Source organism: Balaenoptera physalus, assembly GCF_965194825.1.
Source record: "Balaenoptera physalus genome assembly, chromosome: 2".
Lineage (NCBI taxonomy): Eukaryota > Metazoa > Chordata > Mammalia > Artiodactyla > Balaenopteridae > Balaenoptera > Balaenoptera physalus.
In genome coordinates, this window is record NC_138883.1 from 2,149,876 (window position 1) to 2,173,228 (window position 23,353).

The window sequence follows — 23,353 nt, forward strand, 5'->3', positions numbered from 1 at the left end:
CAATTGGCGCAAGGGTACCTCCCCTGCCACCCTGCGGTCGGCCACCAATAGGCATTGAGGGCCGGCCCGAGCACGTTCCGCCCCCTCGGGGCTATTGAGACTTTGGATTGGCCAGTTAGTCGGCGACGTGGGCGCCGCTTCATCTCTGATTGGCGTATCCGGAGCGGGGCGCCCGGCGCTCATTGGAAGAGTAGGCTGCGAGAGGTAGGACGGCGCGAAGAAGCGTGTGGAGCGCGGTCTAGGTGAGTGCGAGGAGTGGCCGCCGTGGTCCGGGGCGGGATGGAGGCAGGGGTGGCCTTGGGCACCGAGAGCGCAGCTCGGCTCCCGCGCGACCCTCCTCCTGGGGCTTTGCGGGGACGGGGTCGCGCGTCATCGATGCCCCAAGCCGCGGTTCGCACCCGCGGGCAGGCGGGCAGAAGGCACAGCCGAGCGAGGGGACGAGTGAGGGTCCGAGCGAGTCTCGGCGGCGGGAGGGAGCCCGGGGCCGGTGCCGCGCGGGCTGGCGAGCGGGTCTGGGGCAGGAGGGGCCCGGTCCTGGGGCCGTCAGCCCGCAGAGCTGCAGGGCCACTTTGGGCTGTGGCAGCAGTCCAGGGGCCGTGGGGTGGGGCGGGAGAGGGTGGGGGGTGGTCAACCTCGGAGATGCAGCGCCCGGTGGGAAGAGCAGATGCGCGTGGGTGGCAGGGTGCGTCTGCAGGGCGCCCTGGTTCATCGGACGGCCAAGGCGGGGTCTACTGGACACCCAGGTCTGGGGGAGTGGGGAGTGCTCAAAGCCTCAGGGGCTGAAGAGAGAAGAGGTTCCCAGAGGCAGAAGAGGATCCTGAGAAGCGAGGGGGGCCAGAAGTCGAGGCTGGCCAGTTCTGGAGAAACCACAGAGGTGGCCCAGGCGTGGGAGGACCTGTGTGGCCACCCAAGGTCCCAGGTGACAGCTTCCTCCCAGCAGCCCCAGAATGAAGGAGTGCTCGTTGGCCCCTTTGTGGGAGGGGGAGCTGGAAAAGATGCCCAGCCTTGAGGGTGGGCTGCTCCCAACAGGGCTGGACACCCCCGGGCAGGTCAGCCTCTGGATAACCGAGTTCTGCAGAGTATGGAGACCAAACGATTCCCTTTGGATTTGTTAACAGGTGGGCCGTGTAAACTCAGGGTCGGGCTAATTTGGGTCGGGGCTTAGAACACACAGCCTGGACCTGCGTCGCAGGCCGGCCGCTTGCTGGCTGCATGACTTTAAGCTTGTCGTGTAACCACTGTGTGCTTCTGTTTTCTCACCAGCAAAACAGGGTTATAATATTGCTGGTGTGAAGTTTGAGTTCATACCTGTCACGCGCTTGGAAGAGACTAAGTGTTTGATAAATGTCAGCCCTCGACCTTTCATTACCTTCAGTGATTTTAGGGCAACATTAGTGGAGCTGTATGTAGTTTGCCTGAATTTAGCTCCGAACTTGGCCAGAGAAAGAATGAACAGTTTCAGTGTGTGGGGATTGGTTCCTTCCACCCCGACCAACCCTCCGGTTCCTTTGCGTGGCTGTCTGGTTGAGCGGGAGAGGCCCTGAACACATTTATTTTAGTGCATTAGTTTTGAAAGGAGATCTTCCCTCATTCTCTAACCCTTGAGTCCTTAGTTTGAGTCAACGAAAGCTGCCGGAAACCTGAGTGTTGCCCCCAGGGTGGAGGTGGGCCCATCTGCCACGGCCCCGCCTTCCTGTCCCAGCGTGTGTTGGCGGCATGGGGTCCTCAGGCCCCCTGAGAGCCCCAGAGTCCCAGAGATACAGGAAAGTGATTCCACCTGGGAAGGCTCGGGGACCTAACTGGAGTTTCCTCGAAGTCTCGCGCTGGGCCCTAAGAGTTGATGCGCCTTCACACTCACCAAGCGGCGCCCGCCGTTAGCTGTGCCCCTGGAACGGTACCTGCGCTCAGATGCCCCTGGAAGCCGCTGCGCTCTGTCCAGGCCGCCCCGTGCCTGAGCCTGGGTGCTGCCTGGGCACATGCTTGTCCCCGGTTGGAGAAGCACAGACCTGGAGGGTGGCTGGCTCACCCGGGCCCCTGCCTGAGGCTCTTGGTCCATCCAGCTCCTGGGCCGGTGTCGGGTACCCAGCGGGTGCTCCGTCAGTGGGCACTCTGCTTCTGGGGGCCCTACCCCCCCATCACGGAAGCTTGAGGCCCTTCGGTTGGTGGTCACCCGCTGGTTTTCCTGCCCCGTGTCCAGCTGCTCGTCAGAATCCGAGCTTTATATACAGGCACCTCCCGGCTGTGTCCCCACGCAGGCTCCCTCCCCCCGTCATTCAGAATCCAGACCCCAGCCCACTCGCTGCTCCCCGCTTCAGAGCCTGCTCCCCGCTTCAGAGCCTGCTCCCCGCTTCAGAGCCGGGGGCTTCCCACAAGTCCAGGGGAAGAACACACGCACTTCCTCTAGAATTTACAAACCCAGGTTGGTGTTCTGTCCGGATGTCTGATGCCCGGGCGTCTCCCACACGGCCTCAGGGTGCACTCCTAGCTACTCGACATCCCCCAGTCGCCTTGCAGTTGGTACCGGGGCCCTGCACTCAGGCCGCCCTTCTGCCCTGATGTGCAGTCCTGAGGGCCTCAGCAGTATTTACTGTCAGCCCTGCCCCGAGCAGCTGGCCTGGGAGCCCCCCGCCCCCTGCGCCAGCAGAACGTGGGAGCAGCCTGCTGGCCCGGAGACCCCCTGCCCGGGCTGTGGGCCCCAGAGCCTCGTGCTGCCCCCTCCCAGCAGCTGCCTCCAGGGGCTCCCTGAGCAGACCGCAGATGAGGGGGTGTACACGGCCCGGTTCTTTAAGCTTCCGGAGCGACCTGACACCGTCCAGAGGCCCGGGCCTCGCTGCTGCTGCTGGACGCTGAGCCTGGCCTCTGCTGAGTGGCTGCGGCCTTAGTGTCGCTGCCCTGCTGCATCCCCGGCTGTGCCATCTTGGGTGGACACGCCGCCGGCTGCCCCCTCCTGCCAGCGGGGAGGGCAGGCTGCAGGCCGGGCCGGACTCGGTGTCCGCTGTTCTCTGCTGGGGCAGCAGTTCCGACCTCCTGGGCGTCCTCTGAGATCCACCACACGTGGCCTTTTCTGCTCTTTCCAGGTCGCCATGGAGACACACTTAAGGGAACTCACACCGGAGAATGCAAAGCAGGCTCCACTCAGGTGAGCCCAGCGCACACGGGCCTCTGACCGTGTCCGGCGCCGTCACCCCAGAGAGGTGGGTCAGGGCAGGGCGCCCCTGGCCTGGAGGGCGTGGGGCTGGGACACAAGCCGGTTTCTCCCACTTTCTGCGGGGGATGAAGCGGGCTGACCTTCAGAATGCAAGGTCTCTTCAGATGCATCTGTGTGTGGATTGAGTCCTAGGTTCTGAGTTACCGAACAGTTGCCCGGACAGAAGCGCCACCTTAGACGTCTCTCACTGCTGTTCCTGGTGCAGTGAAGCCTCTCCAGGCTCAGGGCTGATGGTGTGGCCCTGTCACAAAGGGAACCGCGCACCCGGGCTCGGTCACTCTGCTGCACTCGGCTCCCGGGCTGCTCGAGGGGACGACAAGCACGTCAGAATTCGTGTCCCTGGGCGTCCGTCCATCTCTGTGGTCACCCCACTGAAAAAATGGATTTGGATCAGTTGGACCTGAATCCTAGAATTATTGCTGCAGTTAAGAAAGGTGTGTTTGCTGATGTTTATATAAAGTGATTGTGTAAAAGTATGAACGTACATATATACACATCTTATGTAGAACAGGTTTACAAGGTTGCCTGTCTGAGCCCTGGGGACCCTCTGGTTACTGACCCAGGACAGCTGGTGCTGATCAACGCCCTGATGCTGGAATGTGCCGCAGGTTTTTCAGTTGTGTGTGTGTGTTTAACTGAAAGGACTTCTTTTAAGTTAATTTCATTTTCATCAAAGCAGTACACACATGGTGTCTGAAAAGTGAAACGGAACTACTTAGCACTTAGGAGTCTTTTAGCAGCTTTGTTGTATTTATATCTGGGTTGCTGACGAGTGAGCTTATGTTGCTGTGTGTGATTTGTCTGTGTTACGAGTCCTCACAGGCCTCCTGTTTTGGGGGTGAGGGCTGGCTGGTGCCCGTGTGCCCCTACTTCCTCCACACCTCCCGCCACAGTTGGAACACAGTTTGGGTCCCATTAGCCATCAGAGTTGTGACTGGGGACATAATGGCTGCCACTGAACCCGGGGTTATGACTGTTTCCTTTCTTGTACCATCTCTGGTTTTTCCCCCCAAAGTTAGTGGTTGCCTCCTTTTTTCATGCGCCGCATTTCCCCTGTACTTCTGATTATTCCCACGTCGCAGTAGGTCTGTCAGGCAGCGGTGGCTCTTTTCTAAATGCTTAAAGGGTTGGCCAGCCCACCGAGTCTGCTGGCATCTGGGCGCGTCCATTCCCACGCTGCACTGGCTCCTCCGCAGCCCGGCTGGCGCCCTGCACCCCCCTCTGTTCTCGCTGTCTCCCGGGGTGTCTGTGAGGGATGCTTCGACATCAGGTGCTTGTTAGCAGCTGACAGGGGCCCTGAGTGCACGCAGGGCTCGGCAGCAGCGTCCCGTCCTGCTCCTCCATCCTAAGGGCACATCAGTAGTTCTGTTTTCCCCTTTCATTCAGTCTTTTTTTTTTTTAACTGAAGCATTCAGTGCATACGTATTTAAGGTAATTCCTGATAAATTTAGGTTTAACTCTCCCTTATTAAGCTGTGCTGTTCGTCCTATTTTTTGTGTGTTGTTTTTCTTTTATGCTTTCTTCTGGATTGGTTGGATATATTTTTAGCGTACTTTTTTTTCTTTCTACTCGTTTGAAAGTAATATGTTTATCTAAGCTCAAAATTATTCATTTTCCTCATGAAACACCAGCTCCCTCGGGCTGTTCACCCTGTAACCCAGCCCTCCGCGATACTGCCGCCAGCATGCTGCCTCTTCTTTTGTCTGTTCGCCCCGCTGGCCATCCCGTGGCCTGGTTCAGTGGATGTTCGTTTGGATCCCTTCCTGCGGCCTCTCCCTCGTGCATGGGTCCCCCGACTCGGCCCGGGCCCCTCCCAGGCTGTGCACACACAGACCTGTCTTGGGAGACGTGTCCAGGCGGGCGTGGGACCAGGCGGAGGCCGCTGCTCCCGGCACCAGGGAGAGGCCCAAGCGTCCGGCTTCTGCAGCCAAGATGCGGGCCTCCCCAGGCCCCTTCCCTCCCGTCCCGTCATGGTCACCCTCCGTCTGGGGGTCCCTGCAACTTCAGGGAGAGGTGGACTGGCCCCTGCCCGCCAGGTCCCCAGAACTGGAGGACACCTGCTGTCCCTGCTGTGTCGCCGTGTGTTACCGTGTCTGACCTTGTCCTGTAATTGATTCTATACCTTCAGCCAAACTGAGGTCAGTAAAGGAGGTTCTGCATCTTTCTGGACCAGACCTGCAGAGGCTGACCCGCCTCTCCGGCCCCGACGTGCAGCGCTTGCTGAGGGCGGCCTCCTCACACCTGCGGGGAAGCAGTGTCTGCACAGGTGCCCGGTGCCCTGGGGTTTGGCTGGAGGAGCGGGGCACGGGGGCACCTGTGCGGGGCTTCCTGCGGGGCTGGGCTCACCTGCCCTTTCCCCGCACCCAGCGCTCCAGCTGCTGCGGCAGAAGGAGCAGTTCCCCGAGCAGCACCAGCGCCTGAGCCTGGGCTGCCCCGTGCTGGACGGGCTCCTCCGCGGCGGGCTGCCCCTGGACGGCATCACCGAGCTGGCCGGACGCAGCTCCGCCGGGAAGACCCAGCTGGCGCTGCAGCTCTGCTTGGCCGTGCAGCTCCCGCGGCGACACGGAGGCCTGGGGGCCGGTGAGTGCGGCCACTTCGGGGGGCGGGCAGGGGTCCTGACCTGTCACCTCGCGGGCACCTGCCATCGAGGCCAGAGGCTGCCCCTGGGGGCCGTTTTCCACGTTCCAGTCTCTGTCTTCACAACCGCTCTGCGATTCCTGCCTCAGGAGTGGGAGGGGGGCCACGGGCCCCTCGGTGGGAGGGAAAGTGCAGAGCCCCGGGGCCTGGCCAAGGCGTGACAGAGCTGGCCTGGGGTGACTCCGTAAAGCGGCGTGTCCCCTGCAGAGGCCTGGCCCATGGCCACCGTGACCACATTAAATGTGGGGCCTGAGGCACATTTTCCTGAGAAAGTGACTTCCCAAAGCAGGTCTGAAAGCCCCAATTTTGAAGAGAATGGCCAAGCGGCTCTGGAGTTATTTTGGATCCTGCGCTTCAGAAAATGTGGAGCTCCTCCCCGCCGACCCTCAAATGCTGGGCCACCTTCCCGCCAGCTTCTCGAAGCCCCTCTGTGGGCGGGCACCCCGCTCACCTGTCCCAGTGAGACGCCCGACAGGGTGTGGGGCGAGGAGCTTCGAGGGCCGTGCGATTGGGTTTGGCTGTGAACCTTCTGTCCAGGCCTCTCCCCAGATGTGGAGGACACGGGCGCCGCGGCGTTGTGACGAGGGTCTTGGCCACGTCGGGGGCTCCCCAGGCAGCCCTGCCCCCGGGAATGGGCTGGAACGTGCCAGGGAAGGTTAGGGAGGCCCCAAGGGTCGGGAGCTCACCACTGACACGGTCAGACGGTGCTTCTCCTTCCATCTTGCATCTCTTTTCCAAGTTTGAAAGTCTGCTGAAACAGAACCGGGTCAAAATGAAAGTTACACACCCACAAGTAGCGCGTGCGGACGCGGGGTCGCTGCTTCTGCCCCTTCTCTGGGTCCCCTCCCCGGGGCGGTGCCGTGACCGGTACAGCGAGCGGAATGGTAGGTTTCGCCGTGGCCCTGAGAGTCCTGATGGGGCTCAGCCAGCGCACCGCCAGATCACAGGCCTTTCTTATTTATTTATTTATTTATTTTTGGCTGCATTGGGTCTTCTTGGCTGCACGCGGGCTTTCTGCAGTTGTGGCGAGCGGGGGCTACTCTTCGTTGCGGCGCGCGGGCTTCTCATTGCGGTGGCTTCTCTGGTTGCGGAGCACGGGCTCTAGGTACACGGGCTTCAGTAGTTGTGGCTCGCGGGCTCAGTAGTCGTTCGCGGGCTCTAGAGCTCAGGCTCAGTAGTTGTGGCGCACGGGCTTAGTTGCTCCGCAGCATGTGGGATCTTCCCGGACCAGGGCTCAAACCTGTGTCCCCTGCATTGGCAGGCGGATTCTTAACCACTGTGCCACCAGGGAAGTCCTGAGGCCTTTCTTCTTTATTTAACTCAGTGGTTTTTAGCATTTTCACAAAGTTGTGTACCCACTGCTACTATCTAGTTCCAGAACATTTCATCACCCCAAAAAGAAGGCCCATCCCTATGAGCAGTCACTCCCCACTCTCCCCTCCCCCAGCCCCTGGCAACCACCCATCTGCTTCCTGTCTCTATGGATTTGCCTGTTCTGCACATTTCAAATAAATGGGATCATGCAAATGTGCCCTTTCACCCAGCATAATGTCTTCAGGGTTCACCCACATTGGAGCATGTGTCAGTTCTTCATTCCTTGGTAGGGCTGAATAATGTTCCATCACGTGTACAGATTACAACTTAGCTGCCCGCTCATCCGTTGACAGTCATGTCGGTTGTTCACACCTTTCGTTCGTGCGTGGCTTTGGGTGGACACCTAGGAGTGGGATTGCTGGGTCGTATGGTAGCTGCGTGTTTCGCTCTTTGAGGAACTGCCAGACTGTTCTCAGCGGCGGCTACACCGTTTTCCTTCCCATCAACGATGTAGGAGGTTCCGGTCCCTCCGCGTCTGAGCCGACGCTTGTGCTTCTGATGCCCGTGTGGGTGGTTTGTCACTGTGGCGCTGACTGCATTCCCCTCGTGACTAGTGACGTTGACCATCTCTTCACGTGCTGCTGCTCACTCGTGTGTTTTTGGAGAAAGGTCTATTCCAATCTCTTGCCCATTTAAAAGCTTGGGTTATTTGTCTGTGGAGTTGCAGGAGATCTTTATATAATCTGGATACTAAACTCATCAGATAAACAATTTGCAGTATCTTCTCTATTAAGTTGTCTTCTCTCTCTCTTGTTGGTGTCCTTTAAAGCACAGTTTTTCACTTTGATGATGTCCAGTTTGTTTCTTGCTTGTGCTTTTGGTGTCACATCTAAGGATCCACTGCCTAATCCAAGGTCGTAAGATTTACCCCTGTGTTTTCTTCTAAGAGTTTTATGGTTTGGGCTCTCATATTTGATCCATTGTGATTTAGTTTTCCTATATGGTGTGAGGTAAGGGTCTAATTTCATCCTTTTGCATGTGGGTGTCTCTGTCCCAGCGCCCCGTTTGTTAAAAAGACTACTCTTTCCCCACTGAATTGTCCTGGGGCCTTTGTTGAGAATTGGTGGCCCCTGGTTCTTTTCAGCGCAGGACACCGGGGGTACCTTCTGGTGGGGATTCCAGGCCCCTGGTGATGCATCGCCTGTGTTTTGTTTACTGGCTTTTCCAGGCGCAGCAAAGACAGTTACCACCAGGTAGCCCAGAACCTTAGGAGGAGCCTTGACAGTGCAATTGAGGCAACATCCGCCCAGCAGGGCCTGGGAGGGGCATCTCCCTGTGTCTGCAGGAGGGGGCGTTTCTGAAAGCCGGGAGCCCCTACAGTTCCCCTCGCTCCCACTCGGACAGCCCAGGGCGGGCAGACCCACAGGGTGCAGTTCCGGCGGTGAGGGGCCCGCGGTGAGAGGTGGGCGCCGGCCGGCCCCCGTGCCGGGTCGGAGGGGCAGACCCACGAGAGGCAGTGCAGGAAGGAGGGCCTTTGGTGGGGGTGGGGGGGGCGGCCTCGGGCCCCCCGCTGCTCACCGCCCCGCGGCTTCCCAGGGGCCGTGTTCGTGTGCACAGAGGACGCCTTCCCCAGCCGGCGTCTGCAGCAGCTCATCGCTCAGCAGCAGCGCCTGCGGACAGACGTCCCAGGGGACGTGGTCAGGAAAATCCAGTTTGGCCACCAGATCTTCATTGAGCACGCAGCCGACGTGGTAAGCGTCTGAGGGGAAGTCGGCCACGCGGGTGGGCCACGCGCACGACCCGCAAGGCCAGGCCCCGGTGCCCGCCTGCGGCGTGTCGTGTGCGGGGGGCCGTGTGCTCCGCTCAGGCCGGCGCTACTCGTTACCTGGACGCAGGCTGAACTGGGCGTCCAGTGTGTTTCTGGCAGCCTTACCCCCAAGGGAAGAGCGGGTAAGGGAGGGGCGCCTGACACGCCACCTCCTGCCCCCTAGAGGAGGCCCCAACCGGGCAAGGGCCTCCTGCGGCTGTTCACCTGGCTGCAGAGGGGACCGCGGCCCAGAGGACGGGACCTGCCGTCCAGGCCACTGGCCCGGCAGCAGCCGTGGTGTGGGGTTGTACCTCTGCCTCTGAAGGAGGGGAAAGTCCCCTTGTCAAGGCCCCCCAGATTGCTGAGCGCGCCTGGCTGGGCCGCTGGGGCGACACCACACCTGGAAGCCGTCCCCGGGTCATGCGCCCTCCCTGTGGGCAGACAGCGGTGGGAACACAGAGGGCAGTGGCCCCTGGGGAGGGGGCAGGGGGCAGGCAGGCGGCGGGGGAGCAGCCAGCTGAGGTCATTGTTTGGGGCTGAATAATGAAGCAAAGGCTGCAGGAGGGAGATGGGAGACGGAGTATAGACCAGCGCACCGAACACAAGTGCGCAGAGCCACCCACCCGGGCCCTTCCCCCATTTAAGAACTGCTATAAAAAGAATTTCCGGTAAAGGATGAACTGTATAAACTTTTAATTTTTAAAAATTTTACAGTAAAATACATGATCACACATAGCGCGGGGAAGTAACACGATGAGCGGTGGCACGCGAGCCCGGGCTGGTTCAGGGCATGGGCGGCCCGGGGTGGACCGGCGGCAGGTGGCCGTCCCCTAGGGGCCCAGCGCGGCCGTGGCTTTGCGGGTGATTAGCGTGATGGGGCTCAGGGCGTGGACGCAGGAGAAGGCGAGGTCAGTGCTACAGGCTCCCGCTCCAGGCCCTCCAGGCTCGCGAGCGTCCCCTGGCTGTCACAGGGCCCTCCGGACGCACCCAGGCAGCACATCCGCATCCTCCCGGCGCATCCTCACTGCGAAACGCGGCAGCGGGTCAGGGCCAGGCCGGCCGAGACCCGGGGGCGGCATTCCTAAGTTCCGTTTCGGGAGCAGCTCTGGTTGGAGGAGGCCCCCCGGCCCTCGCTGGTGTCTGCCCAGCGACTGGGGGGCCCTGCCCGGGGGGAGGCCGGAGGTGCGGACCGGGGCGTGATGCCGCTGCACAAACAGAGCCTCAGGGCCCCAGGCTTCCCCCTGGGGGACGGGGTCTCCAAGCTAGGCCCCTCTTGGAGTCCCGACCCTGCAGCAGGCGGGCGCAGCCCTGCCCCCGCCCCGGCCACCCCATGCCCCAGCGCTGCCTGCGGTGGCGGGAAGGGGTGCAGGACTCACATTAAGGCTGGCGTCCTCCAGGCCGCCGCTGCTGCTGCTGTCATTTTCCACAGAGAGAGGCTCTGCTGGGGACACCCTGGAGAGTTAACAAGCACAGAGTCGAATTTCATCCCAGACACCCGACAGCTCTCAGGAGTGCCTGACGGGATGGCCAGCGTGTGGCCGCCGGGCACCGGGGCCGAGTCCAGGCGGGCAGCCAGGCGACCCCAAGGGACAGGGCTGCCCCGAGCACAGCGTGCAGGGCCTTGGGGGGCAGGTGGGCCTGGCCTGGGGGCACCTGAGGCCCCACACCGGCCCGGTCAGCATCCTAGCGCACAGCCTGGGCGCGGCCCGGGGGTCTTCACGTGGGAGGCGACGCTGGTTGCAGGACAGACTCAGGTCCCCGCACACCTGCTTCCTCCCTCCACTGGGTGGGGCTGGGCAGTCCTGGTGACCGTGGTGGCCCGGGCGGTCGGTGCCCAGCACGGGGCCACTGAAGGGGAGGGGCCCGGCCACTGTGATGGCCCAGGGCGGGGCGTGGTGAGGGGTCCCCCGCGCGGGTGGTGACGGCCACCTCCCCTCGGCTTCCAGGACACCCTGCTGGAGTGTGTGCGTGAGAAGGTGCCTGTGCTGCTGTCGCGGGGCATGGCCCGCCTGGTGGTCATCGACTCCGTGGCAGCCCCGTTCCGTTGTGAGTTCGACCGGGCGGCCTCGGCCCTCAGGGCCCGGCGTCTGCAGGCGCTGGGGGCCGAGCTGCGCCGGCTGAGCTGCACCTTCCGGAGCCCCATGCTGTGCGTCAACCAGGTGGGCCCCCCTCCGCCCCCAGGGAGGGCGAGGCCAGGGGGGCCGGGCGGGGGCCGGGTCCTCACCGCCGCTGACCCCGATCTGGACCCTCCAGGTGACGGAATTCGCGGAGGAGTGGGGTGCGGCAGCCGGGCTGCCGGGGTGAGTGGGGCGCCCGAGGGCAGGGGTGGCGGGACCCGCGGTTCCACACACAGCACAGGACAGTCGGCTGTTTTCTGTCTCAGTGTCGGGGGAGAGCGGGTGTCTCCGGCCCTGGGAATAACCTGGTCCAACCAGCTCCTGGTGAGGCTGATGGCCGACCGGCAGCGCCCCGAGGAGGCCGCCTCCGCCCCGCCCCGCCGCACCCTGAGGGTGGTCTCCGCCCCCCACCTGCCGCCCTCGTCCTGTTCCTACACGGTCACCGCTGAGGGTGTGCGGGGGACGCCTGGGACCGAGTCCTGCTGACGTGTCGCCCTCCCCCTGGTTAGGGTCCCCTCAGGTACCAGGGGCTGCGGGAAGCGCCCAGCATCTATAGTCCCCCCCACCGCCAGCCGCTGCAGCGGCTTCCTCCACCCCGGGCCCACGTTAGCTCCTGCCCGGATGCAGGGCCCCGGGCCGCAGCCCGACCCCGCAAGGCTGCGCATCCCCTTCCCAAAGCTCCCAACACCCACGCCTCGGGCCACGGCGGGCCGAGGTCAGACGAGCGCCCACTGGCCCTCCTCACCCCGTGGTCGGGCTGTCGGCTCCTGGCCGCCAGCACACCCCCGGGCCCCGGTCTGGCACAGGGTGGAGAACACACGGCAGGCCAGGCCGCAGGGTCGGGGAGAGGCATCGGAGCGGGGAGATGTGCCTTGTGCGCTGCCCCTGCCACCAGCCCCGCCACCAGCCCCAGCGGGCGCCAGCAGCCGCGGCGCCGGCTTGGCCCATCGGCCGGGAAACCCGTTCTGGGCAGACGAGAACTATTCTAAAAGGAGAGCACATCCCGCTGTGCCCTCAGTGCCTCCTCCAAGGCTGGCCATGGTGGCCAGGACCTCAGCCCTGGACTGGGGGGGCGTCGACTCTGGCAGGGCGCTCCCGCACCGTGTGCATAGAACTCGGGACCTCCCATAGGCCAGGGTCCTGCTGCATCTGGCCACAAACGCCAGAATCTGAGCATCTGTTCGTGGCAGCACAAGGCCCCACGGTCACCAAGAGACGTGACTGCCCAGTTCCGGCAGGGCTGCGCCACCTTCGCCCCCATCATCACCCTGCCTCTGCCCCCTCCCCACTGCTGCCCGGCACAGAGCAGCCCCGGCTGGACAGAAGTGCCGGTGAAGGCACCTGCAGCCCCTGGACCCGCACCAGCACTTGCTCTTTGCCAGGCACTGTCCTAAGGACTCATACACGTGACGTCTGTCCTCACAGCCCTGGGGTGGCCCTGTCACTCCACTTTCAGTGCCGTGGCCACCCTCCCACAGCTCCAGGAGCTAGACACTGGTCCCAGGCTCCCACGGGCTCACTGGGGTGGGGCGGTAAATCCCTGTCACGGGGCACACGCTCTGTGCACGTCGTTCTAGGACGGGATGGTCCATTTACAGTTGTCGTCATGTTTTCAAAGTCGTCTGTGACCCTAAAAGGACTGGGTGCCTAATGTCAAACAGGAAAAGGTTCTAAATTTTAGGGTTGGAGTTTTACAAAAGAGCCTTTCCGCAAACGTACAGGGACTTTACAACAGGAAATAAAACTTTATTTTTTTAAGTAAATATAAACAGTTCCACGTGATTTCCTAGGCAAGCCACACCAACAGTGAGAAAAGAGAACTTGCTCCAAGACAGAAGGTATGTTTCACGGCCACCCCCTGCAGGGGTGCAGACCGGCACGAGCGCACCCACCCTCGGCCTCTGGGCAGCCGCACCTGCCCACCAGGCGGACAGGCCGTCCTGGGGGTGCTCGCCCACCAAGGGCCATAGGACTTTGCAGTGGGGTTTTCTCTCTGTGTCTCAGGAACACCAGGTCCCAAAGGAGTGTCCACCCTACCTCTCCCTGGCCTCAGCCAATCCCATCCCCCAGAGCACGCCCCACAGACAATCGGACGGTCCTCACAGGCCTGTGACCCCCGAGGGGTAGCGCCACACCACTGTATAAACCACCTGAGTCCTCCTGTCGTGCTGGAGAACTAAGCGGAAACTGTGCACGTGTCTTTATGCGTCAGCCCAATTACACGAGGAGGCATCTGCAGGACGATGCTCGCTTAGCTCATCTGAACTTCACCTTTGGTTGGTGCTATCCGGTGCTGCTTTAGTTTCCAGAGATCCCATGATTACACAATGCAGTGTTCAAACATATCAAAAGTTGGCCTCGTACAGATGTAACATGCCTTCCCCAGAACATTCTATGAAGTTATAACAATGAGTGCTACAAACTAAACTCTGAATCCTTAGCAATACTTATACTTTACTGTAAAGGCAATAACTAATTACATGATATCCCTAGCAGCCTTCTGACCAAACAAATAATAGGAACTTTTTTTAAGTTTCAGAAAATAACTGAACCCCTGCAGCATGGGAATGGCCTCTCCCCCTGGGGAGGAGCAGGAGGGTCAGGAGGCCCAGCTCTCCACGACCTCTGCCCTCAGACACTCACGTCGACCCTCAGCCCCTCCACTGCCCGTCCGTCCTCTGGCCAGGGGAGTCTAACTTGATAGAAACAGTGTAGAAATGGGGGCTGGCCCCCTAGGGTCCCCTCACCAGGAAAGGAAGAGGGAGGGCTGGACTTCCCCCCACACACACACAACTGCTCTCTCCGAGAATGTTAAAATCCTGACTGCCAGACTGGAAGTAGGTTACAACCTGGCTTCTCTCTATTTTGATACAAGTTCAAAAATCAGAAACTGCTGACTCCCCGGTAGCATTCCCTCTGAGACACGAAGGCCTTTACAACCCAGCTTCAAGAAGGCCCTCGAGCCTCTCTTACACCAAATGCTGTCTCCATGTGGCCTTACAAAGGCCACCACAACCCTCGGGGAACCAGGGCCAGAGGGCTCAAAGCCAGACAAGGTTCAACTAAGGCCCCTGCAAAGAAGGTCTCTTTTCACCAACTGGAAGCTTAAAATTAAATTCTATTCTCAGCCCCATGTTTATTCTTTCTAAATGCCCTTTGTTTTTCCAGAGACAACTGTCACTAAGGGAAACCGAGTGGGTTTCAGGTGTCCTGTATCAGCTCTGTGGCTGGGAGAAAACTTCAATGTAGTGGAAGGAGGAGCCAGGACAGCTTGGTCCCCCTCCTGGTTCTGATGTGACACAAACACATCACCCCCACTGCACCTAAACGTGAACCTGAAAGGGCCACAGTGCCCACAGGGGGGGGTTGCAGCTCTGCTCTTTTTTCCAGTGGTTTCTTACAACCCGTCAAACTTTTTTAAACACCTCTAGAGAGCATTTTGAAAGTTCCTGATCCATTGGAAGCTGCAAAACCTAAGTGGAGTCAGGAGCTGAGGAAAGGAGCGTGGCCAGAGGAGACAGGCTGCAGGAGACTGGTCAGCCTCACGGGCCCCCAACACCGGGCTGGGGTGCCTGCCTCTCAGGGGACACAGCAGCTCTCACCAACACAAGCACCGGTGCCCTGAGGTGATCCACTACTGAATTATAGGAACTTTTAAACAAAGCTTAAAGTCTAGCCTTGCTGTACCAAAACCGCAGGACGCTGCTGCCTCTAGCCCTCAGCCCGAGGTCCACACTGGGGGTGAAGGACACGTGCAGTCCAAGGGCACCCCACAGTGAGCCCCCCCCCAGTCCCCACAGGGAGCACGTAGCACCCCAGCCCAGTGCAACTGTTGAGGAAAAGGTGGCTGGAAGCGCCTTTGCTCAGTGACACCACCCACATAACATTAAGGTAAACTAGAAACTAACCCTGACAACATTTCACAAGGATGCTCACAGCTTTCCAGATCCTCTTTCAAACCTCATCAGCAGGGATGTCCCCTTGTACAGCTGGCGTCATCTGGAATTACACCTTCTTAACCTACCAGCTCGTCTCACGGATTCCCTTAAGGAATAACGTCTCAGGGTTGGTTTGAAAATGTATCTGTCAGGACTTCCCTGGTGGCGCAGTGGTTAAGAATCCACCTGTCAGTGCAGGGTACACGGGTTCGAGCCCTGGTCTGGGAAGATCCCACATGCCGTGGAGCAACTAAGCCCGTGAGCCACAACTACTGAGCCTGTGCTCTGGAGCCTGCGAGCCACAACTACTGAGCCCGTGAGCCACAACTACTGAAGCCTGCACACTTAGGACCCGTGCTCTGCAACAAGAGAAGCCACCGCAATGAGAAGCCCGCGCACCACAACGAAGAGTAGCCCCTGCTCGCCACAACTAGAGAAAAGCCCGTGCGTGGCAATGAAGACCCAACACAGCCAAAATAAATAAATTTACAAAAAAGAAAAAAAAAGAAAAGAAAATGTATCTGTCAGAACCCACCCTGTGTTACTTAACACTACGAAGAAAAGCTTTTTAAAAGGAAAACATGCATCTCCGTGTGCTTAGTGTACAGAGGCCAGGAGGGGGGGAAAAGGGCTCCAAAGGGGCTGAGATGCAGACCAGGAGGGGCGCAGGCCTCCCTGCAGCTACCCCGTCTCCCCCGCTCCCTAATCCCAGCATCGCTGCCACAGGTCACTGGATTCCTATTCTCAAAGGATGTAGTTTAAGTTTCCAGTCTTAATGAACAGCCTTAACACAGTATTACAATTGAAAGCAGATCTCGGTGCTGGGGCCGGTGTCCACGAGCAGCGGCCCATCCCGAGCGCGCTGAGCCGGCTCCACACCTGGCCGGGTCCCACCGTCGGGCCTTGGCGGCTCTTGGGCACTAGGGCTGCAGACCACTTAACAGAATTTGGGGCAAACCTCCAGCAGGTGGTGGAGGTCATCATGCAGAAAAGGAGGTGACCCCAGGGCCGCCCTGCAGGGGGGAGGGGCCTGGCCAAGCTTTGAGAGTCTCAGCGCTCGTTAGCCTTGGGGGTTAATCTAGCTCTGCCTCGACCCGTGGGGGCCAGGTCGGCGTGGCTGGCACTCAGAGCTCTGGAGTCTGCCAGACAATTATTTCGTTCCTGCGTGAAAAAACAAATGGAAGAATTATTCTTCACCAGTACCTCGCATGACGCCAGCTTGCAGTGGTCTCGGCACTAACAACAGCTGCACGACTCACATCAACACACCAGAGTCCTGATGCTCAGATGTGCGTGTGCCAAACACAAGAAAGGGGAGCAAAGGACTATGTTAGCTCCAGACCCTTTAAAAACAAAGTAGTTTCTTCCACTGTCATCAGCAGCAGCGCATCCTCCGAGCACGTGCAGCTTTTACACTAGAGGCCCGAGGACAGCATCCTGGGAGCAGCCGCCCCCGCAGCGTGCTGGGGGTGAGGAGGAAGCTCAGCACACCTGCCGGCCCGTCACCGTCCCTGTACGTCACACAGTTTACCGGTGGGACTGAGGTGACTGGGAAAGCTGCTGCATCAACAGGTGTGGTGACCAGGACACCTGGTCCCGGTGGACAGCAGCTAGGTCATAGAAGGGGCCAGAGGCCTGGGCGCACCCAACAGTCACACATGGAAAATAAAAAGGCCATTTGTAATGGAGAACAGGATGCCAACAGTTTTAAGTGCAAAGGTGACCGGGCTGTGCAAGACTCGGACAGGTGACAAAGTGCTAAAGATTGTTGTGTCAAAGTGACTGTACTTAGTGAAGTTTTGAATAGTTTTAAAACACTGAACAGCTTAGCTAGACATTATATTAGTTATAAACTACTAGAAGCTAAAATCATACAAATTAATAATACAAATTAACAACTGGTCAAGTTTTGATATTACTTTATCAGAATATTTAATTTTTAATTGTCAATCAAAATATTTGTAAAGATCATTAATTCACATACTAAGAATGTTCACAACATTCCCATAATTCAGATGGTTAAGTTCATGCCGACTATGAAAGTTATCATTTATGATGTCTATTTGTCTTGAATCAGAAATACTAAAATGTTCACAGGCTCTGCTGAAATGGCAGCAGTGATGAGGAAAGGTCCAGCCAACATGTAAAGGATGTTAAGTGGGGCAGGGCTCCTTACTTGGAAATGGTCTTCGGCCACCGTGCCACCCACGTTAAGGACATTCAGAGAACTGGCACGCTTCATGCTGCACCCAGGACGGCGGACATGCAAGGACAAACCGTCAGCACATCAGTCAACCAGGAGCAGGGAGCACAGCAAAGCCACCCCCCCAAAGCCTCTGTCACCATGGGGGCCTGGGACTGTCCCTAACGGAGACGAGGCCTTTATCTCACCCAGACGGGGATGCCCACACAACTCTTTACACGGACATCCCAGATCTACTCTATTGCACCCAGCACAAAAAAGCGCAGTTTCTCTGCGTCTTTCTCAGCAAAAAGTTTATCTTCGAGCCCCATACAGAAAGCCAGTGTCGCTGCAGTTTCACTTGTTAAAGCCTGGCTCCTATAGGAGCCGAGCGGCTCTGCCAATGCCACCCGCTGACTTCGGCGTGGGAGCCCGAGGAGCCTCCTGAGATGAGTTTCAGGAAGGGAACCTCAACGACTCCCGTAAACCTCGCCCCTAAGTGACCGTGTCAGAGAGAGACCCTCAAGGGACTTTCCTGGTGGCACAGTGGGTAAGACTCCGCACTCCCAATGCAGGGGGCCCGGGTTCCATCCCTGGTTGGGGAACTAGATCCCACATGCATGCCGCAACTAAGGAGCCCACCGGCCACAACTAAGACTCAGCGCAACCAAATAAATAAATAAATATTAATAGAGAGAGAGAGAGAGACCCTCAAAGCTCACTATTAAGATCAAATGCATAAATATATTCTGTATTTTGTAGATTTTTCTATATTAAAACTAGGAAAAAATAATCTTTTATTAGTAAAATAAACTCTAAGGCTAGTATTTCTCTGCTCAGAAACCAAAATTTAAAACATATTTCGTGGCTTTACATTTACAAAAAATATCGTGATTTATATATATATATTTACTTTTTTCTCCCGTTTGACACCTTTAAAATACTTAATAAAATATGTTACAAATTACCTATAATCTAAACTTAAATTATAGATAGTCATAAAATTACTAATTGCTTACTGCCACCACGGATGACCTCAAACAGAAAGCCACCTTCTCTTTTAAAGCTAAAAGAACCAATATGAAGGGTTATTTTTAAATGTTTATAATAGGATCAGTAATTCTGAATTTGAACTACCATGACATCAACAGTGACCACTATTATTTACAAGCTGAGTGCATGGCTGCAAGGGTGAAGCACAGGTGTGAAGGCCGAGCACAACCAGACAGAGACACACACACGCACACACGCACACCCGCTGCAGGGACCAAAGGCCCAGGTGATGGACGCACGGCCGCCAGCACCACAGGCACAGTGCCAGGCAAACAGCAGGCACTTACTGAGTTCTCACTAAACAAACTACACCAAGAGCAAAACCTTAACTGACTTATCCCCAAGTATTATAAAACTCACTCCCCAAACTTCCCACCTAGGACAAGACAAAAACATCCCAATGAACCCCACACAAGTGTTGCTAGAGCTCTGGACAGGTTTTCCTCTATCCAGAACCACTAAAGAACAAAGGATAAAATCCAACCAAATCACCAGTGAATTATATTCTGCCATATTTAATTACTCTATTACTTAATTGGCCAGCTACCTCTTCCTAAGAAAGGTACACAAACTTTGTCCTCAAACTTCCTTTTCTTTACAAGGTGAAGTGAAAGAACAAGTTGCCCCATCAGTGACTCTTCGGAATCGCACCCTCACTCTTACTGAAGCCCGCGGCGCCCAGACCATCAAGCAGTCCAGTGCTTCCCTGGAGCTGTGCCCACTGCAGGCTGCAGACCCTGATCCCGGGGCACCCACTTCAGTGATTCTCACAACGTGGCCCACCCAGCAGCGCTGGCGCTACCCGGGAACTTGCTAGAAAGGCAAATTCGCCCCTCCTCCCCCCCCGCCCCACTGCATCAGAAACGCAGGGGTGGGCCTTGCGGTCTGTTTCAGGAACCCTCCAGGAGACGCTGCAGCATGCTCCAGTTTGAGAGCCACTGGTCTAGTTAATAAAGATTGCTGCTCTTACCTGGAAAGATTACTTTGTTTCATGCATTTGATGGGATAAACTTTCTAAATTATTTAGTTTTTCAAAAAGTTTAGTAAGATATCAACCCAGATAACATCACAGAGGAAAACTGTTAAGATATGCAAGTGTGTGGGTCTACTTTTCATCAGGTCAGACTGGCAAAGCGCTCTTAGCGCCATGAACATCCGTACTGGGGAGCGTCCACACACGCAGCGTCATGGGAAAGACAGAAAGACGTGAAGGAGAAACTGTGAGCTCTGCCGCGTCCAGGACTCGGTGCCAGAGTTGGACGCTGCCCTGAAGAGCTCCGAGACATCCAGAACCCCAGGCCACAGTGCGTCTGCCCTGGAGGAACCGGCCGACGGCCTGTACGGCACAGAGCGCGTGACAGGCCCTCACTTCACGCGTCAGACCCGCCAAAGGATCAGGACCGGGGCTCAGCAGGGCCCAGCAATCTGCTCAGCCCCTCACCATGCTGTGAGAGGGGCAGACAGCACCCTATCACTTTAGCTCTGGAAACCAAACAAGGGCACTTTAGGACCCACTTCCCTAAGGCAGCGCGCACATGCCTCCTCCCAGGCAGGACCGATGCCCTGCGCGCCCGCAGAAGCCCCCACTGGCTTCCAACACCGCAGCTTCCGGCGGTTTCACACCAGGCATCGGCGGAGCGCAGGAAACTCCCTCTGCAGATTGTAGACATTTCTGAGAAGAGGGCAATGGCAGCATATAAACACCCAACTGCTCCTCCTGCCTCCAAAGCCATCGGGAAGCAAGTCCCTCCGCCAGCAGAGATGCGGGGGCAGAGCTAAGGGCAAGCCCAGCCCCTCTCCCCACAGGTGCAGGTGAGGCGCGGACCAGGGCGCCGGGCTGGGCGACCCCAGCGGTCTCCGGAGTCAGGCCCCAACTGATGACAAGAGGAATGAGACGGGACATGTCCTACAGACAGCGAAGCGCACAACTGTAAAAGCACCTACCTTTATATTCCCAGACGTTACCCAAAGGAACTCGGTCTCAGTTCTGAGACATCAGAATTCTTACAGAACTTAAAGTGAAATACTTTAAAACAGAGTCATACTAAGAATCAACCTTTACAAAATAGGTACCGTTTTAGGGAGGTTGAGTTTCACGGAACAGCTGACAATACAATACAGTGCTTCTGTGAGAAACGCATCCAAAAACAGGAAGCTGTTTACACCAGAAATAACCCAGAAACCAGGACAATTTGTTAACACTAACAGAGAAGGACAAAGAACCCTTCCTCTGACGAACCTTATAAAAAGCAAGGAATATCTTAGAATCAAATTCCTTTGATAACTTAAAAGTTATTGTTCAAAAGACCCTAAAAGACTCATGACTGAAGAGACCCTTTTCTAAACACATGCAAAACCTAAGGTTTTTTAAATCTCCTAAAGAAACTCATATAACAAAAGTCTTGAAATTGTGATCCTTCTATTTAAACCATTTTTCTTCCTATAGTAATACCTGTATGATGAGATTTATTATAGTCATAGCTGGCATTTGATTTTAAAAGATTAAAACTAACTTTAAAGGATTTAAGCTAATGCTCGTTTTAAAAATGAATAATGCATACTTAGAGAAAACAATATGCTCAATATTTTAATATTAAATTCTTACTTTTCACTGCTAAAGCTTTCTTTGAACATGTAACAAAATCAAAGAATTCCATAAATTTCTTTCAAAGGCTTCAGCTCTTTTAGCCTCTAAACAGGAAATTTCACAATTTTTTCTCAACCTATCCTGGGAAAAAGTCGGATTGCAGCTACTAACCCTCTCCACTGCGACCGCGTGGGAAGCAGGCGGGAATGCAGCTCTGAGGTCTGCGGGCGAGAAGGGCGGGCGGGGGCCGGCGATAGTTACCCAGGGTCCTTTGGCTCACTGTCTCGTGAACCTCCTCCCTTCAGCTTCCTAACCAGCTTCTCGCTGCTGCGTCTAATTGAAGCCCGGAGTTTGCTAAAGGAACCACTGCGTTTTAAAGATCCAGTGCCATCCTGAAAAAAACGTGAACAAATGTGAAGCGCCACATGGTTCTCCCTCCCAACCCGCAAGAGACAAAGCTAAATGAAAACAAGAATTCACATCGTGGTTGACCTGCCGGTCTGTGACTTGCTGGTAATGTGACTCCTACAGAAATTATCAATTTGCCATGTATGTAAATACACTTTAAATAGAAATCTCTCCATTTTAAATTTCATGCAAGATAATCCAATGAATAAGAAAAACCTTTGAACATGAAAAAGCTCATTCAAACAAAAGTAATAAAATCCCCAAAGGAAAATTAATTATATTACTGTTTTGAAACAAAAGATACACAGAAAGACTCAAGGAAATTAAGGCAGCTTCTAGGAAGATCACCAAAATCAAACTCCATGTTTAATAAATACGGAAGCATCTGGTCCATGAAACAGTACAGGACCTAAAGCATTTAGGTTTGACATAGGCAACTTCCTTTTAACAATTTCATCTACATGCAATAGATATACTGTTTCTTCATTAAGTTATATAGGACAGTTTTATTAAATGTTGATTACAAATGTAATGGGAAAATTAAACAATACGTTCATTCTATACAAATAACTAAAAATCCTTAGATGCCTTGTAGGAAGCAAGTAAGAGTGCCCAGCTTTCATATAACTGATTCAGACATTAATAAGTGAAACACTTGGCAGTATCTGGATATGAAAATCAAATACACAGAGTGAAAAAAATGTGTATAGAACAACTTTTATTCTCAGAATGAATCATTTAGTAAGATTAACAGTAGCCCCACCCCTTCTAGAAGCTACGGCAATGCTGCATTCCATGGAAAGAGTGAGAAGGTCTACCAAGCAGACAGACACCAAGACACAGGTCAGTTGGAGTGAGTTTATTAGAAGTTAGAAAGACACAAATACACAAATCACTGAACACTTAAAGATTAGTAGAGAAAAGCAGAATTGCCAAAATTTCACACAAAGACTACACAGCAAATTCTACTTGAGCACGATCCTAAGGGGAGCGCCCAGAGCCCAGGGTGGTCCCACCAGGTCTCTGTACGTGACAGGAGCAGCACATGCCCTACTCTGACAGCCTAGGTAGTGTCACAGTCACCATCATGCCATTGCAGTAACACCTGGGGGATACTACTAACTACCTCTTATCAAAGTGAACAGCTAATTGCTCTTAGTTTTTAAACTCATGTATTACACAGTAAATGGTTTTATTAACACAGTTTATATTACTAAGTACATATCTGGCAAAGCTACATGTATACAGAGATAAGGAACCCCCCAAAAGGACAGCAGCACCGAAAGGAATGGCGGTGTAGCTCTGACAAGAATCCTAGGGGATTGCTAAACACAGCCGTCAGCACTGGAGAGAGAAGAACAGCTGGAGGAGGTGCCGCCCATCATGCAGGAGACAGTGTGAGTGTCACACAGGGCAGCTAGGCCTGTTAGACAGAGACGGAGAGAGAAAGCCCGGGTGAAACTCATGAGAAAAGAGCCAGTTTCCACGCAGCACAGCTTGGCTTACAGTATTTCTAGGTCACAAAATCTAAGCAGCATTTTTACCGCTTTAGTATTTGGAATTACCTTCTGCCTGCTCCTGTCAGCCCCGTATGAAACAGGTACTGGACCTTATGTTACATTTTACATAATCTAGACTAATCACTCCTAATCCTCAATAAAATAAAATTCAACATTTTTAGAGCACGGACTGGCACCGTGCTAGACATCTCCTTGATACTCACAATAAAAAGGTTTTCAAGTTACTGTACATAAGGAGATTCCGAAACAAAAAACATCGACAGTGACCAAAAGAAAGACTGCTATGCACAGGAAGAGTGCATTCATTAAAGCTTTAACTTTATCAGAAATCCTCTCGCATAGAACTAAACTATAAAGTTCTCTCTGAAATCAGAAAGGACTTTCTCTGAAAAACACTAATATTTTAGACATTTCAGAAATGTTAAGAAACACTGACTTTTAAAGTTTATAGCACATCTTAAACATGCAGTTGATAATCCAAAATAAAATTAACTAGAAAAAGGATTTCCGAAGCAGCAACGCATCCTGGGTCCTGGCAGATTGGAAGCCCCAGACCGCGGGGACCTGAGCCCCGCCCGCGCT

The 23,353-nt window shown here is 55.6% G+C and overlaps 2 protein-coding genes across 28 annotated transcripts in view; one reads left to right on the forward strand and one right to left on the reverse strand.

Moving 5' to 3' along the window:
• The first annotated feature begins 86 nt into the window (after positions 1-86).
• Positions 87-12,663, forward strand: XRCC3 (X-ray repair cross complementing 3). Of its 3 annotated transcripts, XM_082451106.1 has the most exons (9): positions 88-242; positions 3,078-3,194; positions 3,341-3,642; positions 5,337-5,474; positions 5,576-5,788; positions 8,756-8,910; positions 10,913-11,125; positions 11,220-11,266; positions 11,350-12,663. In XM_082451106.1, the coding sequence occupies exons 3-9, from the start codon at positions 3,588-3,590 to the stop codon at positions 11,567-11,569; spliced, it is 1,041 nt and encodes a 346-aa protein (XP_082307232.1). In that variant the 5' UTR covers positions 88-242; positions 3,078-3,194; positions 3,341-3,587; the 3' UTR covers positions 11,570-12,663. The 3 variants fall into 3 exon arrangements, with proteins under 3 accessions (XP_082307231.1, XP_082307232.1, XP_082307230.1); XM_082451105.1 differs by having other exon boundaries at positions 87-242; positions 10,913-11,266; XM_082451104.1 differs by having other exon boundaries at positions 89-242; positions 10,913-12,663.
• Positions 9,636-23,353, reverse strand: part of KLC1 (kinesin light chain 1) — a 58,526-nt gene continuing 44,808 nt past the window's right edge. For 6 of the 25 annotated variants that reach the window (XM_082451021.1, XM_082451016.1, XM_082451024.1 and 3 more), the window contains one exon: positions 22,096-22,674. Coding sequence is in view for 15 of the 25 variants with exons in the window: in XM_082451022.1 (XP_082307148.1) it covers positions 22,669-22,674 (6 nt within the window). In the remaining 10 variants the exon portion in view is untranslated. Of the gene's footprint in view, positions 9,991-10,342; positions 10,419-12,805; positions 16,183-17,197; positions 17,265-21,014; positions 21,236-22,095; positions 22,675-23,353 lie in introns of those variants that run through there. The other 19 variants (XM_082451012.1, XM_082451027.1, XM_082451020.1 and 16 more) reach the window with 8 other exon arrangements.